Below are 16,426 nucleotides of genomic sequence, written 5' to 3'. Positions count from 1 at the left end.
AGCTTGAAAGGATGTCACCTGTACAGTTTTAACACTACACATGTGGTTTGATTTAAAACAGAAAATCAAACAACACATGCTGGCTGTCAGGTGTAGTATTAGAGCCACAGGAGCGGGGATACATAGCTCTCAAACAACTGAAATGGACGAGTGAATTGGCCCCAGAAGTGGAAAGGTTTTGTAGTGTTGGAACTACTGGAGAGTGAAGTACTAGTTCTGGATAGCATTGCACCAACTTCAAATACTGTATGTTGTAGTGATCCAAATTATTTCTGTGATTCCTTGTAAGGGCGCTTCCTTTTTTTAAAATTTTAACTGTGCCTAAAATGCTGGCTTACTTTACATCATACACCATTGAATTTCACACAAATGACCTCAATTACTCAACAAATCCCAAATTGTTCTATTGTGTTGCATACAAAAGATTGAAAAGATAATGAAAACTGAGAAAAGCAGTAATTGTAGTGGAATGTTTTATGTTTTATATTTCAAATTTGTCAGTTGCACTTTGTTTTCTAACCTACACACTGAGAATAATTTTCCTTCCACTTCCATCTCTGTGCTCACCTTCTGTTTCTCTTACTCATCTCTTGACGCCTCAAAAGTGATAGACCAAGACCTTGTTTGATTCCTCTCTCGCCTTTACTCTCTTTTTTTTTGCATTTGTCATATAGCTTTCCATCTACACCACTGCCCCCTCCTCTCCGCCCCCCCAACCCCTTCCTTTGCGCTCTTTCAAGGTCCACAGGCTCGACTCCACCTTTTCAATTCGGCTTCCCAGCAGCACTACTTAGTGGGGAGGTAATTGGAACCAGTGCTATCAGTGTGATTGAGGGAGCAAGAGGTGTGTGTGTGTGTGTGTGTGTGTGTGTGTGTGTGTGTGTGTGTGTGTGTGTGTGTGTGTGTATGGGGGTCTGTATTAATGTCTAGGGTGTTGGTGAAGCATGGAGCAAAGGGGGCCCCATGAAAAAGGGGGTCAAACACATAGAAGAGCATTTCAGCGTGGAGTGGAAGAAAGAGCGAGTTAGAAGGAAGATGAGGGGAGAGGAGAAGGCCGAGGAGAGGCCATGGAGGTTGTGAAAAGATAGGGGCCCATACTGAGATCACACCTGCTCTCTGACACACACACACACACACACACACACACACACACACACACACACACACACACACTTGTATGGGTTACAAGACGTGCAAATAAAAGCAGAGTACACAATGACTGAACAACAAAATAGGTTGTGTAGTATTATTCCTGTAAACATTTACTGTGTGTATCTTCATTTTTATTCTCTCCAATAAAGGCAATAATATCCCTAAAATTTGCTACATTTGCAAACATATTTAACAAAAAATTACAACTTTGTTAAAAAACATATTATACAACTTCAACACAACTGCATAAATAAATGTGTCCCAGCCTATCAGAGGAGTTTCCATGTTTTCCTTCCCTAACCTGCCTGTAGTCACAGCACACCTGGGTGTTGAAGATGTGTATGTGATGTGTGTATTTGGCTTCTGCTGGGTTCACCAAGTTAAATTTAAGACCTTTTTAATACTGCACAGAGCGCATTTTAATACGTTTCATGACCATACTGGCCAAAGAATGAAAGTATGATGGAAAACCTGAACATGATTTATTTATTATTATAATATACTTTGAGTACTTCCCAGGCGTATGTAACTGTAACTTCTAATGATAGAATTAAATTAATGCAGCATGGATCTGTATAAGTGATGTAAAATGGATGGATTGATTAACCAATGATACATTATTTTAGGTGTTATGGGTGAGATGATGCCAAATTCAAACTCCACAAAATGGATTGAACAGCCTCCTGCATGAACGATCCACTGTCAAAACAATCCCACTTTTAGATTGATTAAAAGCCTGCAACCATTTATATTACAACTAACATTACCGCCTACAGCGGGTAAGAGGAAGTATTTAAGACTTTTGTAAACTAAATCTAAGACTTTTTAAAACCTTCTGAGGAAACTGAATTCACTGCTTTTTAAGAATCTTTAACACCTGCAGAAACCCAGCCAGTTGGTGTTATATTTGATCAATGTCGCAATACTGAAATGTAATTATGTAATTTGAGTAATTTTTCCATTTTTCTTTCATTATATTAGCTGTTCATTTGTGCTCACAGCATTATAAATTCCTGGATGGACTGACTTAAAAAGACTTTATTTGTCATTTAGATTTGCATCAAAATGAAATTACATATTTTTCATTATAAAAAGATCCTATAGTGGATTTTACTATAAGATCAGTAACCTTTTTGTCAAAGTATGTATCACATTTTTTTTTTCAAGAAAGCAAGTTTAAATGGAATTTACTTTCAACTCACCATGAATAAATCGCTGGCTTTTAAATCTACAGCGAGGAGGAAGGCCTTCTCAAAGCGCTGGTGTCTGCAGAGAAAGTCAAAACAGTTAAAAAACAACATCCTGAAAACAAATCATCAATCTAAAAACACACACTTTGTTTAAATATATATATATATATATATATATATGGATAAATCAGTAGTATATTTGCTACTTCCTTTAGTCTGCAAACAGACACATACCTCAATCCACACACATCCACACACACCTCTGCGTATAAAACTGTCAATAATTGAACTGAGAGTAGCAGGTCTTCTTCCTATTATCCAGAATTAAAGCTGAGAGAGAGAGAGCTGTATCTCCCAGTACAAAACACCTCAACTTTCCCTGTCTAGAGCCAACATGAAACAAACAAACACAAGCACAGAGAGGGGGTGTGGGGGGCTTCCTTCATTTGATGTCGATGGAGAGAAAAAGAATGCAGGTAGGTGATAAGAGAGGAGAGGAGAAGGGATGCCAAACAACGCTCCTGCGCTGCTACAGAGGAAGAGAAAGAAAGAGAGAGGAAACTGGAGGTAATTGCAGGATGGAGAGCAGTAAGCAGCAGTGTGTGGGAACAACAGGGTCTATTTCAGTCAAACAGGCATTTCAAAAGGCTCTCATGGCAGAAGGGAAAATGAAACAACAGTCTAAACAGGTGCATGTGAGGTGCTTTGCCTTATGAATGACTCAAAGCTGCATCAGTGTGCGTGCGAGGAAATTCAAAAGCTATTTCCTTTTTAGAATTTTTAAAATAGCAATAGTGAGCGTCAAATAAGCAGTATTAAATTGTATCTTCAATGGATGTCATTTTTTGGACAGTATTTCTTGTTCTGCACCCGGCGTTGCTAAAATGAATAAAATGTAATGCTAATGCCTTAAAAATAGTGATTTATATTTTAATTACTGATCTGTAGCCTGATGGAGGAACATACTGTTTATGTATTTAAATGCATTTAGCTCCAAGAGTGCTTTAAATATAGCTGACTTTGACCTCCCTGAAGAGTTACGTAAAACAAATTTGTCCCTCAGAAGATCAAATTAGGACCACAGCAACAGCAAAGAGTAGGTGGTGGTGGTAGGTTACCTGAGGAGGTGGTGAAAAAAGCGCCGTGCATACTTGCTGATTGGCTCTCTGTACTCAAGTATCACCATATTGGAGAGAGGGGCAGGTGGGGCATAAAACACACCCAGAGCCGCTTCTAGTTGGGCTATGGACAAAATAGAAACAAACACACAATGAATTAAATAAACAAGAATAACATTAATAGGATTTTAGTACCGTCTTTCACTGTTTGCTGATAACCAAGTATTCTATTATATTTTAAAGATACTTCTTATTATATTTGAACTTTTCAAAGAATTGTGCATCCAGAAGAGGAAGTCTAATTCACAAAGTGCTATTTAACAGCAAAATTTAAAGGAAAATGAAAGCTAAATAAAAATGGTGGAAGTAGAATATATTTTTGTTTACTTGTGACATAAATAGCTCTGGACTATAAACCTCTAGGCTAACATTAGTAGCATTTTTCTCTTAGCAGCAAATTCACACAAAACTGACGTGCTTCGAAATTGACTACTCAGGTGTGATTCACACAGTGAGATTACTCTAAATTTACAAAAATATCTGTAAAACTAAAGCCAATCTAACATGTGTTTGACTCAGAGACCCACCCTCTCTTTCTGCATTCAGCTCCAGCCTCAGCAGGTGGTTGGTGACCGAGCTCAGGCCTCGGTAGCACTTATCTCCCATGATGCTCCAGTCCATGGCCTCCAGGATGCCGAGTGCCTCTCTGACCTGGCCACAACGCAGCCGCTGCTGCAGAAGCTCCCCAGGGCCCATCTGGCCACCAGTCAGAGCCCCTGTCAGGATGAGTCAGAGTTTGGTTTTAGTTTATTACATGAAATAAAGCAACATCAAAGGAAGGATTAAAAAAGATCCAAATCAAGAGTTAAATGCAGCAGGATCTCATCAATTTTACGATACGCTTTTTATTTCTTGGTTGTTTTTAACTATATATTTTAACCAGATCTTAAGTTATCAGAGAAACAAGATGAACAAATGTTAGCAGCCCCTCCATTCCCCAGGATGCCCTTTGTCTGCCCAACAGTCTCAGATACACAATGATTGTTAAGGTAAAACTGCTTTATTCAGTGTTTTTACCAGTTTTAATCACCAGGTCTGTTTGTTTTGGAGAGGAGGAGGCCTCTGTGGATAACTCGGTAGAAACCTTCTGAGCAGGGAAGCTGACTTTACTGACACCAACGGTGGTGGAAACAACAACTCCAATGAGCCCATGCTACTTCTCAACGTCTCAACTTTATCTTTTATTATTGTTTTGATGTCCGAGACCCCCTAGCAGCGGTCACGTTTTAAAAGAAAACTGACTTATTTTGTGATAAGAAGATATCAGATACAAATTATTATTCAAAGTATAGCAGTTTATATACATGTTAAAACATGTCTGGAAGGAATATCTAAATTTTAAAAATATATATAACAATTCTTTAAATTGTAAAACATTCCTGTGTTATGAAACCAAAATGTACATGGAGCTTAACTACAAATCTGTCAAAAACCTTTTTGTCCATCCATCCATGTCAGACCCTCTGAAGGAAGTGTGTTTATTTTATTTTTTGTTATTTATTTTCTTTATTCAATTTTATCTGATTTATTTTACACTTGGTTGTGTTGGAGAACGTTGCTCAGTATGAGTTGATATTGTAACTGTTGACACACATTTTTATATTCATGCTTTTTTTTGGGTTACATTAACACACTATATTTACATATCCTGGAGCACCTACTTAAGCTAAGTAAGTGACCAGTGGATGGGCATAAACTCTGAAGCAGCATGAGATCAGTTGGACTAGCACTGACTTGTCAATTAGCTGTTTAATCCCTGGAGTACACTCTGTGTGTATCTGTATCTTTGTGTAAAAGCAAAATGAAAACAAGGTTTTTCTCATCACCATCTATTTAAACACATCTGACAAATATTGAGCATACAATTTGTTCACTTATGTTCAGATCATTTGGCAAAATTATATTTTTTTCTGTAACTTTGCCTGAGACCGTCTGTTGAGAGGAATTATACCACTGACTAGGCCTTTTGACCAGAGCTGATTAATTATACTTTTGTTTGTGTGTGTGAGAGCACATTAACACTCTTCTGAATAATAGAAGGTTTTTTAGCCTTCCCAATAGCAGAGGTGTGTCCTTCTGTGTGTAAAAGGGCAAAGGTGCATGTGTGTTTGAGGCTTTGTATGGTAGCCTACACATCCGAGAAGTGAAGGTGTTGAATGCCAGGGGTGATTATTGTCCATTGTCACTTAATCACGATGGTGCAGCAGTCAAAGGAATCGTTAACATGTTTTGGGAAAGGCTGTCGCGTGTGCCAAAGAGGAGGAGCACCAAACTCAAATGCATGTCGCCATACATGACGGGTGTGTCCAAACTTGAATTTGAAAAATGCTTGAATTTTTTGAAAATGCTGACATTTTCCACATAATGCACGTAATATTCTGCTACGATGTAGTTACGCTTACATATTTACCAAAAAAAATTTGGACATAGCTAGTGGCACAGTTCTGGACAGAGTAGGTGATCATTGACAGCGACATTGTCAATGGGCCAGACTGCAGGCGACCAAAGTCACCACTGACTCTTGTCTAATTAATTGAAGAAGTTGTGTGTGTGTGTGTGTGTGTGTGTGTGTGTGTGTGTGTGTGTGTGTGTGTGTGTGGTGGGGGTGTATGTGTGTGGTGGGGGTGTATGAGCAATTAAAATGACAAGCTGGCAATTAGCAAGCCCCCAAATCCCCTAAAGAGTGGGCTAATGTGGCTAATACATCAGCTGAGCATAGTGTGGTTTGTGTGTGTCTATGTTTATGTGTGTGTGTGTGTGTGTGTGTGTGTGTGTGTGTGTGTGTGTGTGTGTGTGTGTGTGTGTAGGGGTCCGTGAGCTGGGCGTTAACGTCTGGTCTAAGCTAACTCTGAGCAGAGACAATGGGTCATTGTGTTGGCAAGGACAAGTCAGTTCTCTTCCACACCTGTCTACACTAACTTATTTGACCAGCTCAGTTCAGCGACACATAACAACACAGAGCAGGACAAGACCAGCAGCAACGGAGAGTTTGTACTCATACTGTGCACCATCGACACGACAAGTACACTTCAGAGACAAAACTACTGACAAAGAGTTCAACTCAAAGGACTATGATGATAGTTAAGCATTAAATATGAAAGACTTTCCCATAAAACTGTGACAATAATTAAATAAATCACAGGTAGTTTTAATTCTGTGCAATGTGTCCCTTTTTCAGAAATGAAAATAACAAAAAATTAGGGATGAGACTAGTTAATCATTTAATAATAGATATACGCTGCCAAACTAATTGATTAAAAGCCTTAAATCTGATTATTGCCTTGGACAGACTTTATAAATGAGCTCTACATCCAAAGTAGCAAGCAGCAGCTTGTGCAGTGTAGGAGAGAATCCACCTTTATGTTACCTTGATGCCTGCTGAGTAAATGTTTTTCTGCTTTAGTATGTAACCAAAATAAACATCAAATAAGGATGCATTGGCTTGGGCTCTCATTCTTCACTAGTTATATCCAGTTACGTAATTCTTCTTTGAACATCAATAATTTTTCAGTAAATTCCCATCCATACAAAAAAAAATTTTTCCTTGCGTGTCGTGCAGCACATTCCCTGGTCTGCCCTTCCACAGCCTGTACCGGTGCAGGCCCAGCCGCGGCCAACGTGTGCCCAGATGAGATAACTTGGTGCAGGCAGGAGGGTGGGGGTGGGGGGGCACTAGGGAGGGCTGCCTCCTATGGAAAAAAGAGAACTTGGAGCTTGGCCAAGTCTTTCTTCCTCGCCGCCTCCCGACTCACTCCTTCTGTCATGTAGCGGGCCTTATGAAACAAGTCAATACAGAGAAGGAGCGCAAGCAAACAAACAAATGAGTTGGAGTGTGTGTATGTGTGTAGGTGTGTGTAGGTGTGTGTGTGTGTGTGTATGTGTGCATAGAAGCACAGAAATAGAAGAATACACACACGTGTTTGTGGGGGGAAGAATTATCATGGAGAAAAGACGTGCAGTGACTTTCTTCATCAAAACCTTGGCAGACGATCAGAGGAGGGGAAGCTATTGTTGGAAGACACCCTCCCCTTTCCCTGTGCACACAGGCAAATGCAGTTGAATACACACACTCAAACACACACAATCTTCTACCTTCCTCCATCCACCCCCACAGTTTCAAACTTCAGCAGAGAGCTGCGTGCCACTGTCACATCTTCTTTCCAAAGTCACAATTAAAGACGCTGAATGTGTGTATGTGCGAGTGTGTGTGAGACTTTGAGTGTGTTTGTGTATGCCTGTGTTAGAGGGTGAGGTGGCTGCTTCGGAAATTTTTTGATTGGCAAACTTTATCTGAGGGCCCCGAGGGACTGCGCAGCCACTGTAAACGATTTATCGGAAAAATGCATCCCAGAATGCACCTGGGGGGCTCTTGCCCCAGGGCGATTATTGAATGACCTCTGAGAGCGTGACTCCTGCTAACCTTCCTGCCCGTCAACAAATTAACTTCCCTCAGCAGTGAAGAGGTCGACCCGTTCAGCAGCCATATTTACACAGTGGGGTTCAGATACAGTGTCAGATCCAAAACAGAGGAAGAGTCTCTGAAGGGAGGAGGGCGCCTTCATTAGGAAGCGATGACGATGAGTGAGCGGAAGGTTTGGCAGTTATTTTCTGTTTAGTTTCTATCGGTACAGTCTGTCCCTGAATGCTGTGTTCAATAGCTAAATCAAAGTAGTGTAACTGCATCGCTCTAAGACAGCATTATCAAAGGCTAGTTTATGTAGCTTCCCAGAAATTCCTTTTACACATACATCTCTATATTACCTTACAGTGGTATAGAGACTGAACTGTTGGTTCAGCAAAACAAGCGATCTGAAGACATGACTGTACTGTTTTATGGCATCTTATAGATACAGAATAAATCAGTTAATTCAAAACTAATCAACAGAGCAATCAGTAAAGGAAATACTTTTTAGTTGAGGCTCAATGTTGAGTTTTGGTTTCTACTCCACAAATATTCCAAATCTCACTGTTCACACATTGTGTGCTACTAGTCCTTGTAAGAGTGCGGTCGACCATATGGTATTACTGAATCTTATTTTACCCACCTAGTCTGAACCTCAAGGCTGCTAGTGGTCCTCCATGAAAGGCCAACATCAGGATATCAGTCCCCTCTGGGCCTCCTTCCAGGCTGGTCCCCCAGTGCAGTCCCTCCAGGCCTCCACCACAGCGCAGGTGCTGAGCTAGTCTTAGCGTGGCAGCTGAAGCTACCTCTTCTGCTACCAGTGCCATGCTTACAGGTGCCAAGCCCACATCAAAGCACATCAGCTCCCCTTGCCCTGCCCCTACCATGACCATGGCCCCAGCAGGATGCCATGCAAGGAGGGTGGGTGGCACAGGGCAGGAGGCCAGGAGAGAGACCCCCCGTCGCTGGTCATACAGGACTAGGGAGGAGTCACTTAACCCCAGGAGAAGTGTGGTCTCATAGGGGTGACGTGAGCAGGAGACAGGATGGGACGATAGCGGGATGCGGGTGATAGACAGGCGGTGCAGGCGCTCTCGTGCACATTCATACACACAGGCGTCAGCCCAAGACCCCTCTTTGAATTCTTGTGGTCCTGCAGGTAGCTCCACCGTTAGCAGCTGGTACGGCTGGAGCAGGCTGAAGCGGCAGTCCAGGGGATTGCCTTCTGTCCGGACAGAGCTAAGGACCTTTCAGAGGGAGTGAATGTGGAGAAGAGAATGATTTCAGAGTGTTCAGCTGATGCACACTTTAACATCCTCCCTATAAATCTGATCTGATCTAACAATGCACAATAACATTACCTGTATAAACTTTTTTTCGCTCCTCTGGGTAGGAACATGTGTTATGGCACATTCAAACCAAAGATGATACCTTATGACACTTAAGAATTTATTCATTTAGTTTAAATACATCCACTTACTGAGCTTCAAATCCTGTTGAATGAGTAACTTTGGTGATTTGCTGACCTTCTTTCTTTCATCTGGTCAAATTTTCAATTTGTTCAATACTTTGATTCAGGGTCTAAAATTGATACATGCCAAGTAGTGATGCGCGGGTCAGGGTTTTTTCCAACCCGCGGGTACCGCACTTATTTAATAATTTGACCCGCTCCATCCCGCCCCGCACAACCGCATCTATTTTCACAACCCGCCCCACCCCACCCTGCCCCGCCGCTATTAAATACACGTTAAATTTGTACTTAAATAAGGCTTTTATTTGGTCTTACAAATGTGCTTGAAAACAGCCTTTCGAGTGGCACTGGAAACTGGCAACAATAAATTCAAATCTTAATAAAAATAAATATATATATAGGCGCTTTTGTGACGTCAGGTCGCAGGTGGATTTACCCAACAGTGTTGTTAAGAAGTAGGCTGTATTGGACATATTTAATCCTTAATGACCCGCCCCGCCAATAAAGTTTCTTGACCCGACCCGTAACCTGACCTGCGGGTTACGGGTCGGCCCGCGCATCACTAATGCCAAGCACCAATATAGGTACATTTTGTGTTTGGCAGACAAATAAATTGGGGTCACTAGCCAAGTGGCCGGTAAATAATTGAGAATCACAGTCTTTTATGTGTACCAGCTGAGACTAATGTGACCCCCACTGTCCACTGTACCAAATAGACACAGCTTACTACTATTTGGCGCTCTCTACACAATATCTGTCTATGTTTTTGCCATAAGAAACATCTGTGTTATTACAGCAACCATAAAGAAAGGAGAGAGAGTAAGGGGATTACATGCAGCAAAGAGCCACAGGTTAGAAACGAACCCAGGCCACTGCGGTAAGGACAGGCTTTGTGCATGGGGCACGCTCTACTAAGTGAGCTATCAGGTACCCCAAAAAGGGAATTCTTTTTAGTCAAATAATGCATGATGCAGTTTTATGGCCAGTAAAAAATTATTTACATTGGTAGATGACCCAAAAAGTTAATTTTGGACTTATGACTAAATACTTGCAAAACTAATGACAATTCCATCAGCCTCAGTATTTGGGCCATTACACAAACTGTAGCAAACTGATGGAGAATAAAAAGAAAAAATTAGTCAGAATATTAAGAACTGAGGAGCACAATATAAGGAGGTGAAATTATCTGGGAGACTCCATGTTGAGAAACTTTAAGGTTACTGTAAACTTTCAATTTTGATACTGGAGTGGGACGAAGGAGGATTCAACCTGTATCCCTTCAGTAGTGTAGTTTGTATAAGCAAAAGAACTGGAACTTAATCTCCTAATTGTGTTGTTGTTTTAACATGTTCTTCTATTTAGGAATTGGAAGGTGCCGATTTGTGCCAGTACAGTTAATGAACAAACCTGTTTTTGAATAAAAGAAGGATATGAAAGGCGAAAGAACATGTCAGAGAAAGACAGAGACAGAGAAATGAGTCATACCATGGCAGCAGCCCCAAACCCCCTGGAGATGGAAGAAATAGAGCCTTTCACTTTGCTCATAAACACACGGCTGTCAATCAAGACAGCTAATGATAAGAGCTCCATTTTAACTCAAGGTCAACAACATCTTCTCCCTGAGCATGCCACGGCTTGGCACCAAGCACCCAGCGATAAACAACCCCCTCTGTTTACCTGTGTGAGAAGCCAAGAGCTCAACACTAGACATGGTGAATGACAAGAAATGAGCCCTTTTAAATATTAAGAGGATGATGTATGAAGAAAGCTTGGAATTATTTGACCTATGGTCAAATCCAAAATTTAGATTATTCGGTCCTGAACTACAACCAGTCTGTGGGAGTGGGCACAATAGCCCTGCTAAGCAAGCAAGCATTGACACTGACGGAGATAGGCCGTGCCACGGGTGGTACTGTCGATAAAACACCCACAAGGAACCAGGAACAGTAGGTGGATGACAGGAGACAACAGCCTGTATAAACAGCAGCCCGACAGTTCCACAGTCACTAACAGAGCTTTTTAGGAGGGATTTCACCTTACCAAAGCCTCTATCAGAGCCCTGCATTGACCGTGGCAGCTTTGGCTAAATGAGCCCATTTCTTTTCGCCGTGCAGACAGAAAGAGGGATCTGCTGCCTGCCTGCCTTCCTTTCCTTTCACAAAGCTGCCCGGCCCAGTTTTTTGGCAGGCATTGCCAAAAAGGGACTTAGAGGGAGGAAGAGAGGAGTTTTTTTGCCTGCCCATGGTCTACAGCAGATGACTGTCCTCCTGAAAGCTTTTTTCCCTCTCCATAATCCCCCAGAGCTAGCTCCTGCTGCTCCCCAGGGGGTGGGTGCTGTGTGTGTGTGTGTGTGTGTGTGTGTGTGTGTGTGTGTGTGTGTGTGTGTGTGTGTGTGTGTGTGTGTGTGTGTGTTTATTTGAGGCAGCAGGCAAGAGGGGCTCAATTCATGTAAGAGGTGGGGTATCCTTGGAAGGGTGCGGTTCTCTGGATAGCTACATGTCTGTGGGGACAAAGTGGCACATGCATTAAATAAACTTGCACACAAACACATAGCAAGTGAGGGTCCATAGAGTCCATCCCACAGAATGCTGTCACAGGAATCGCAAGACCTACTTCAATTCCACAAACCCTGACCCCCCAACCACATCTCATCCTCTCAGCTTTTCATCCTGTGCCCGGCTCACTAGTGCCCGCTGTGCCAGCATGCCACCGTGGCACCATCAGGGATGAGGTGCAGCTGATTCAGCTCTGTCTTCCCTGATAGTTGACCCTCCAAGGAAAGGAGAAGGGGGACAGTGTCAGCTACAGCTCAGACGAAATTAGTAAATACTGCATGGCCTAATTCAACCTGCAACAGCCAATATTTTAAAGAGTTCAAGACCAATTCATGTTCGGTGTTGTTCTTATTTTATTTTAAACAAAACCCCACATATGATGTGGTGGAACACATGTATAACCCATGTCTACAACTGAGTTTATTAGTCCAGGTGAGGCCTCGTTGCACTGACATTTAAGGGTTAAATTTAAGATCCTTTAATTCATATTCAAAGGGCTTCAGTTTTAGATATTCACACCCAATATTCAGCAGGTAAACTCAAGCCACATGATGTGTGTTGTGTACTGACTTTGTTGAGCACTCTATCAGATCAACTGGACCTGGACTTTAAATGTCTAGCTGGAGTCCCTTTTGAATGTTTGGTAAAAGTACAGTACTCAAAAATACAGTCACAATATTTACAGCAGCATTTTTACTCTGGGTCATTTTTATGGGCGCGCTGTACCTCGTGTTACAGCCCATGTGGACTGAGCAAAGGCAAGCAAAAGGCCCCTGAAGGCAACACAGCTGATTAGGAGATTAGTGAATGGCACTCAAGACTTTCAGGGTTATGAGGTTTGAATCTTTCAAAACAAACTCTGGAACTGCAAACACTCATGCTAATGTGAGCATGATGAGATATCAGACCAGTGATGACATATAGATTTATCTGCAGAGGATTCATGTATGAACTCTTATAATCGGTTGTTTAGCTAATCAGACATCATTTGAAGATAGATCAGTCTAAAAGTCATGCTCAGTTGACTTAATTGTGATTTTATGGGTGTACTGCAGTTATCAGTGTGACCATGGACATTAGAAAAAAAAAGGTCACCAAAAAAAGCAGGTGGCCAGGATGAGTACAAAACAACAGTTTCTGGTGACTGGTCTTACAAAACTGAATAAGGCTGTTCAGTACATTTCCAACTCTTCTATTATTTTTAAAACAAAAATTTGCACCCCTGTTTTACAAACTGCTACATGACTCAAGTCCAATAAAAATACATTTTGGAACTCCAAACAACAGCCGGCCTTTAAAAGAAGTGTTGAGAAAGTGCTTCTGCACTACAGCATTGCATGTGTCTTTTTAACATATTCAAAAAAGCAAAGCTTTGTTTGCCTGTGAACTCCAGAGTATATTGTGGCTTGTGAACGTAGTGTATCCCCTGGTTCTGAGAGCATAAAATAGAAAAATGATGAATAAGGTCAAGAGAGGGAGTGAGCAAGTGATTGAAAGGATGTGCAAGAGAGACTGAAAGAGAGGGAGACAGACAGAAAGAAATATGCACAAAAGATGATGAGAAAGAGTGGGAATGGAAGTGAGTGAAGAGAGGAAGGGGGGGTAGAGACATGGAGAGAAAGAAGAGAAAGAAAGAGAGCAGAGACAGCGAGAGAGGGAGACAGAAAGAAAGAGAGAGAGGCCTCGAGTAAGTAGCTTTCTCCTGGTTATTGGTTTCAGTGACTGGTCAAAACTATTCTTCTCCATTCTTCTTGTCTCTCTCTCGCCAGCACCTTTTTTTCCCCCTCCGTGGTGTGAAAGATAAAGCGGACGGGCCCAACTGTGTGGCTGGCCCTTGTTCACAGCAGTGGCCTTTTGAAGCCAATTTTCCAGCTCACGGAGCAGAGAAAGACAGGGAGAGACGGGTAGAGAGAGACGGAGGGACTCGGAGGAGAGTCGAGGGATGAAGGGATGAGGGGTGTTGGAGGGGGGGCGGGGGATGGCACTGGGAAGTTTTAGGTGTGTGAATTAGGGTTAGTGTTGAGGTACTGATGTGAGAAAATGCACAGGCACAGCAGGATTACTACCCAAAATATTCCTCACACCTTAACTGTCATAATTGGTACCACTGAACATAATTGTAGTAGGAAGGGAACATTATTCACTAGACCCGAAACTGTAGCAGCAGTGCTTCCTGTGTGATTTTTACAAAGCAGTGGAGCTTGGGAGTAATTCTGCACTTTAGATTCCACACCCGACCCTTTCATGGTCCAAATTATGATTGCATTGCATTGCTGAAAATGTTGTTTCTGATGTACATGCTTTAACTCGCACATTAAGACTGCAGCTTTTTATATTTTAGGGGCAAAATGAGTCATTTTACACTGTTGATTTAGCTTCTAATACACTCTTAATCAAAGTGTTCTAGCAGTTGTGGAGGAGATGAAGTACAGATTAAATGATTCAATTTGCATGTGCAGTCCTATATTCTTCCTATACAACTTATTTCATTTGAGGTTGTCTTTCTGTTTAGGTTTTTCTTCAAACGCCATGCGGCACAGTGCTAAAGTTAATAATTAAAAGACAACAGAAATCACACAAATGCAGATCAAACGACTGCAGAGAAACTGTTTGGTGACAGATAACAGGATAGTCAAAAAAAACAAACAAAAAAAGTATGTTTGCAAACATAGACACACACATATACAACCACAAAAATCAAATACGACTAAAAAAGCAAGAAAACATTCATCTGGTTTTTTTCTTTTCAATAAGATTATTAAATTCCAGGAAATGGTTTGTGTGTGTGTTTGTTGGTTGGGGTGGGGGGATGGGGGGGTTAAGGGAGGGAAGCATGAAGGAAGGATAATTAAAAATGTTAACTGGCTGCATAAAAACGAACTATGTATGTGTTTTTCTCTCCTTCCCACCCTCCACCCCCCGCGTGCCGTGGCTCCACTTATCAGCATGAGGAGGGGGGGGCATACGAATTAAGACCACATAGGGAAAGAAATCAGACTTTTTTAAATGCCGAGAGACTGGCTAGAAAATTGGCTTAGTGCGGCAGATAGCAAACTGAACAAAAGGAACATATATATGAGCTTGAAGTGATTGAAGTAGCTGGCGTCTCCCGATGTGTGCCCGGCGTTTGATTCCCGCCACGGCTCTTACATAAACTGCTCGCTTAATTTCACACCGCGCATCTGAAAAATGACAACAAACGCTTTCATTAGAGCGCGATGCCGCAGCCCCACGAAGAGACTTTAATGTTCTTGAAGCGTGGAGGAAGGAAGGAGGAGAAAGAGGAGAGGAGGACGGGGGGGTTGAAGGAGACAGAGAGAATAAACTAGGTGAAGGAGTGTGATAAATGTGGAGAGCATTCCAAAAACAACAAGCGGAAAAAGCAGCGAACAACATCTGCTTTGCTTATTTCAATATTCAAGTGCCCCCCTAGCTCCCATCCCTCCCTCATTCTGCTGCGTGAATTTGTTTTCCTAGCATGCAATTGGTAACGCTCATCTTTCCTCCCTCTCACAGACTCTCTCCCTTCTCTCCCTGGTGTGGTGAATATTTTGCATATGCTTACCGTGGTACACGGTATGAGGAGTAGAGTTAAGCCCGGTTCGGTAATTTGGGATCTTTCATCTGCTTTCGGCACAAGGCCAATTCTACGTTGACACAGAATCGGGTCATGGGTAGGGTTTTGCCAGAGGCCATGAGGATGTGTGTCTAAGCATATGTGTGTGTGTGGATGTGTAGGCGTTCTCCTTCACGCTGTACCACAGCTTAGCTCTCCTGCCTATTTCATATGGTGATGCACGGAGGTGCAACACAGAGGTGCCACCCTTGAGGTGGTTAACACACCATCCCCAATCCCATCCACAACAACACAGGTCCCCACTCACAACAGCAGCTTTGTTGGCTTTTACACTATGTGTCCTTATTCTGTGTGTGTGTGTGTGTGTGTGTGTTTTGTGTGTGTGTGTGTGTGTGTGTGTGTGTGTGTGTGTGCCTGGGAGCGTGTGTGAGAAAGTACCTGAGTGTGTGTAAAAAATATGATTTGTTTGTCTGTTATGGTTTGTGTACTGAGTTTAAGGCTTCAAACAGCACTGAGAGGTATTAAAAAAACCTTTATGAGCACACACAATTGTTTGCTTTGTTCTGTCTTATTTCTTTACTTGTTTTGTTTACTTTACTTAATCTTTACAATTATTACTTAGGTTTAGCTTAGCTTGTTCACTCCAAAGTCTTGTGAGACACGCTTATATTGACAGCAGATTTTCAGTGTCTCAAACAAAACAACATCCACATGGCCTTCACATTATAAACTGCTGGAGGTGCAACAAGCATGCAACAAAGCAGGTGAACGGTGGTAAGTATACATCACTTGAACTGCCTTTTTTCGTTGAAAAAAAATGCAAGCCTTGTTTTTATACTTCTGTCCATCCCACACTACTACAAACTGCACCAGTGACATTTGTATATTCTTTAAATTCTAA

At 42.0% G+C, this 16,426-nt stretch overlaps 1 protein-coding gene across 14 annotated transcripts in view; it reads right to left on the bottom strand.

Moving 5' to 3' along the window:
• The window catches only part of wdpcp (WD repeat containing planar cell polarity effector), an 84,509-nt gene that overhangs the window by 17,350 nt on the left and 50,733 nt on the right, over positions 1-16,426 (bottom strand). For all 14 annotated transcript variants that reach the window (XR_007887287.1, XM_051420509.1, XM_051420535.1 and 11 more), the window contains 4 exons: positions 8,566-9,169; positions 4,048-4,236; positions 3,461-3,584; positions 2,355-2,418 (listed from right to left, as the gene is read on the bottom strand). Coding sequence is in view for 13 of the 14 variants with exons in the window: in XM_051420509.1 (XP_051276469.1) it covers positions 2,355-2,418; positions 3,461-3,584; positions 4,048-4,236; positions 8,566-9,169 (981 nt within the window). In the remaining variant the exon portion in view is untranslated. The remainder of the gene's footprint in view (positions 1-2,354; positions 2,419-3,460; positions 3,585-4,047; positions 4,237-8,565; positions 9,170-16,426) is intronic.

The sequence above is a fragment of the Dicentrarchus labrax genome, unplaced genomic scaffold, assembly GCF_905237075.1.
Source record: "Dicentrarchus labrax unplaced genomic scaffold, dlabrax2021, whole genome shotgun sequence".
Taxonomy (NCBI): Eukaryota; Metazoa; Chordata; class Actinopteri; family Moronidae; genus Dicentrarchus; species Dicentrarchus labrax.
This window is presented reverse-complemented; position numbering and strand designations above follow the sequence as displayed.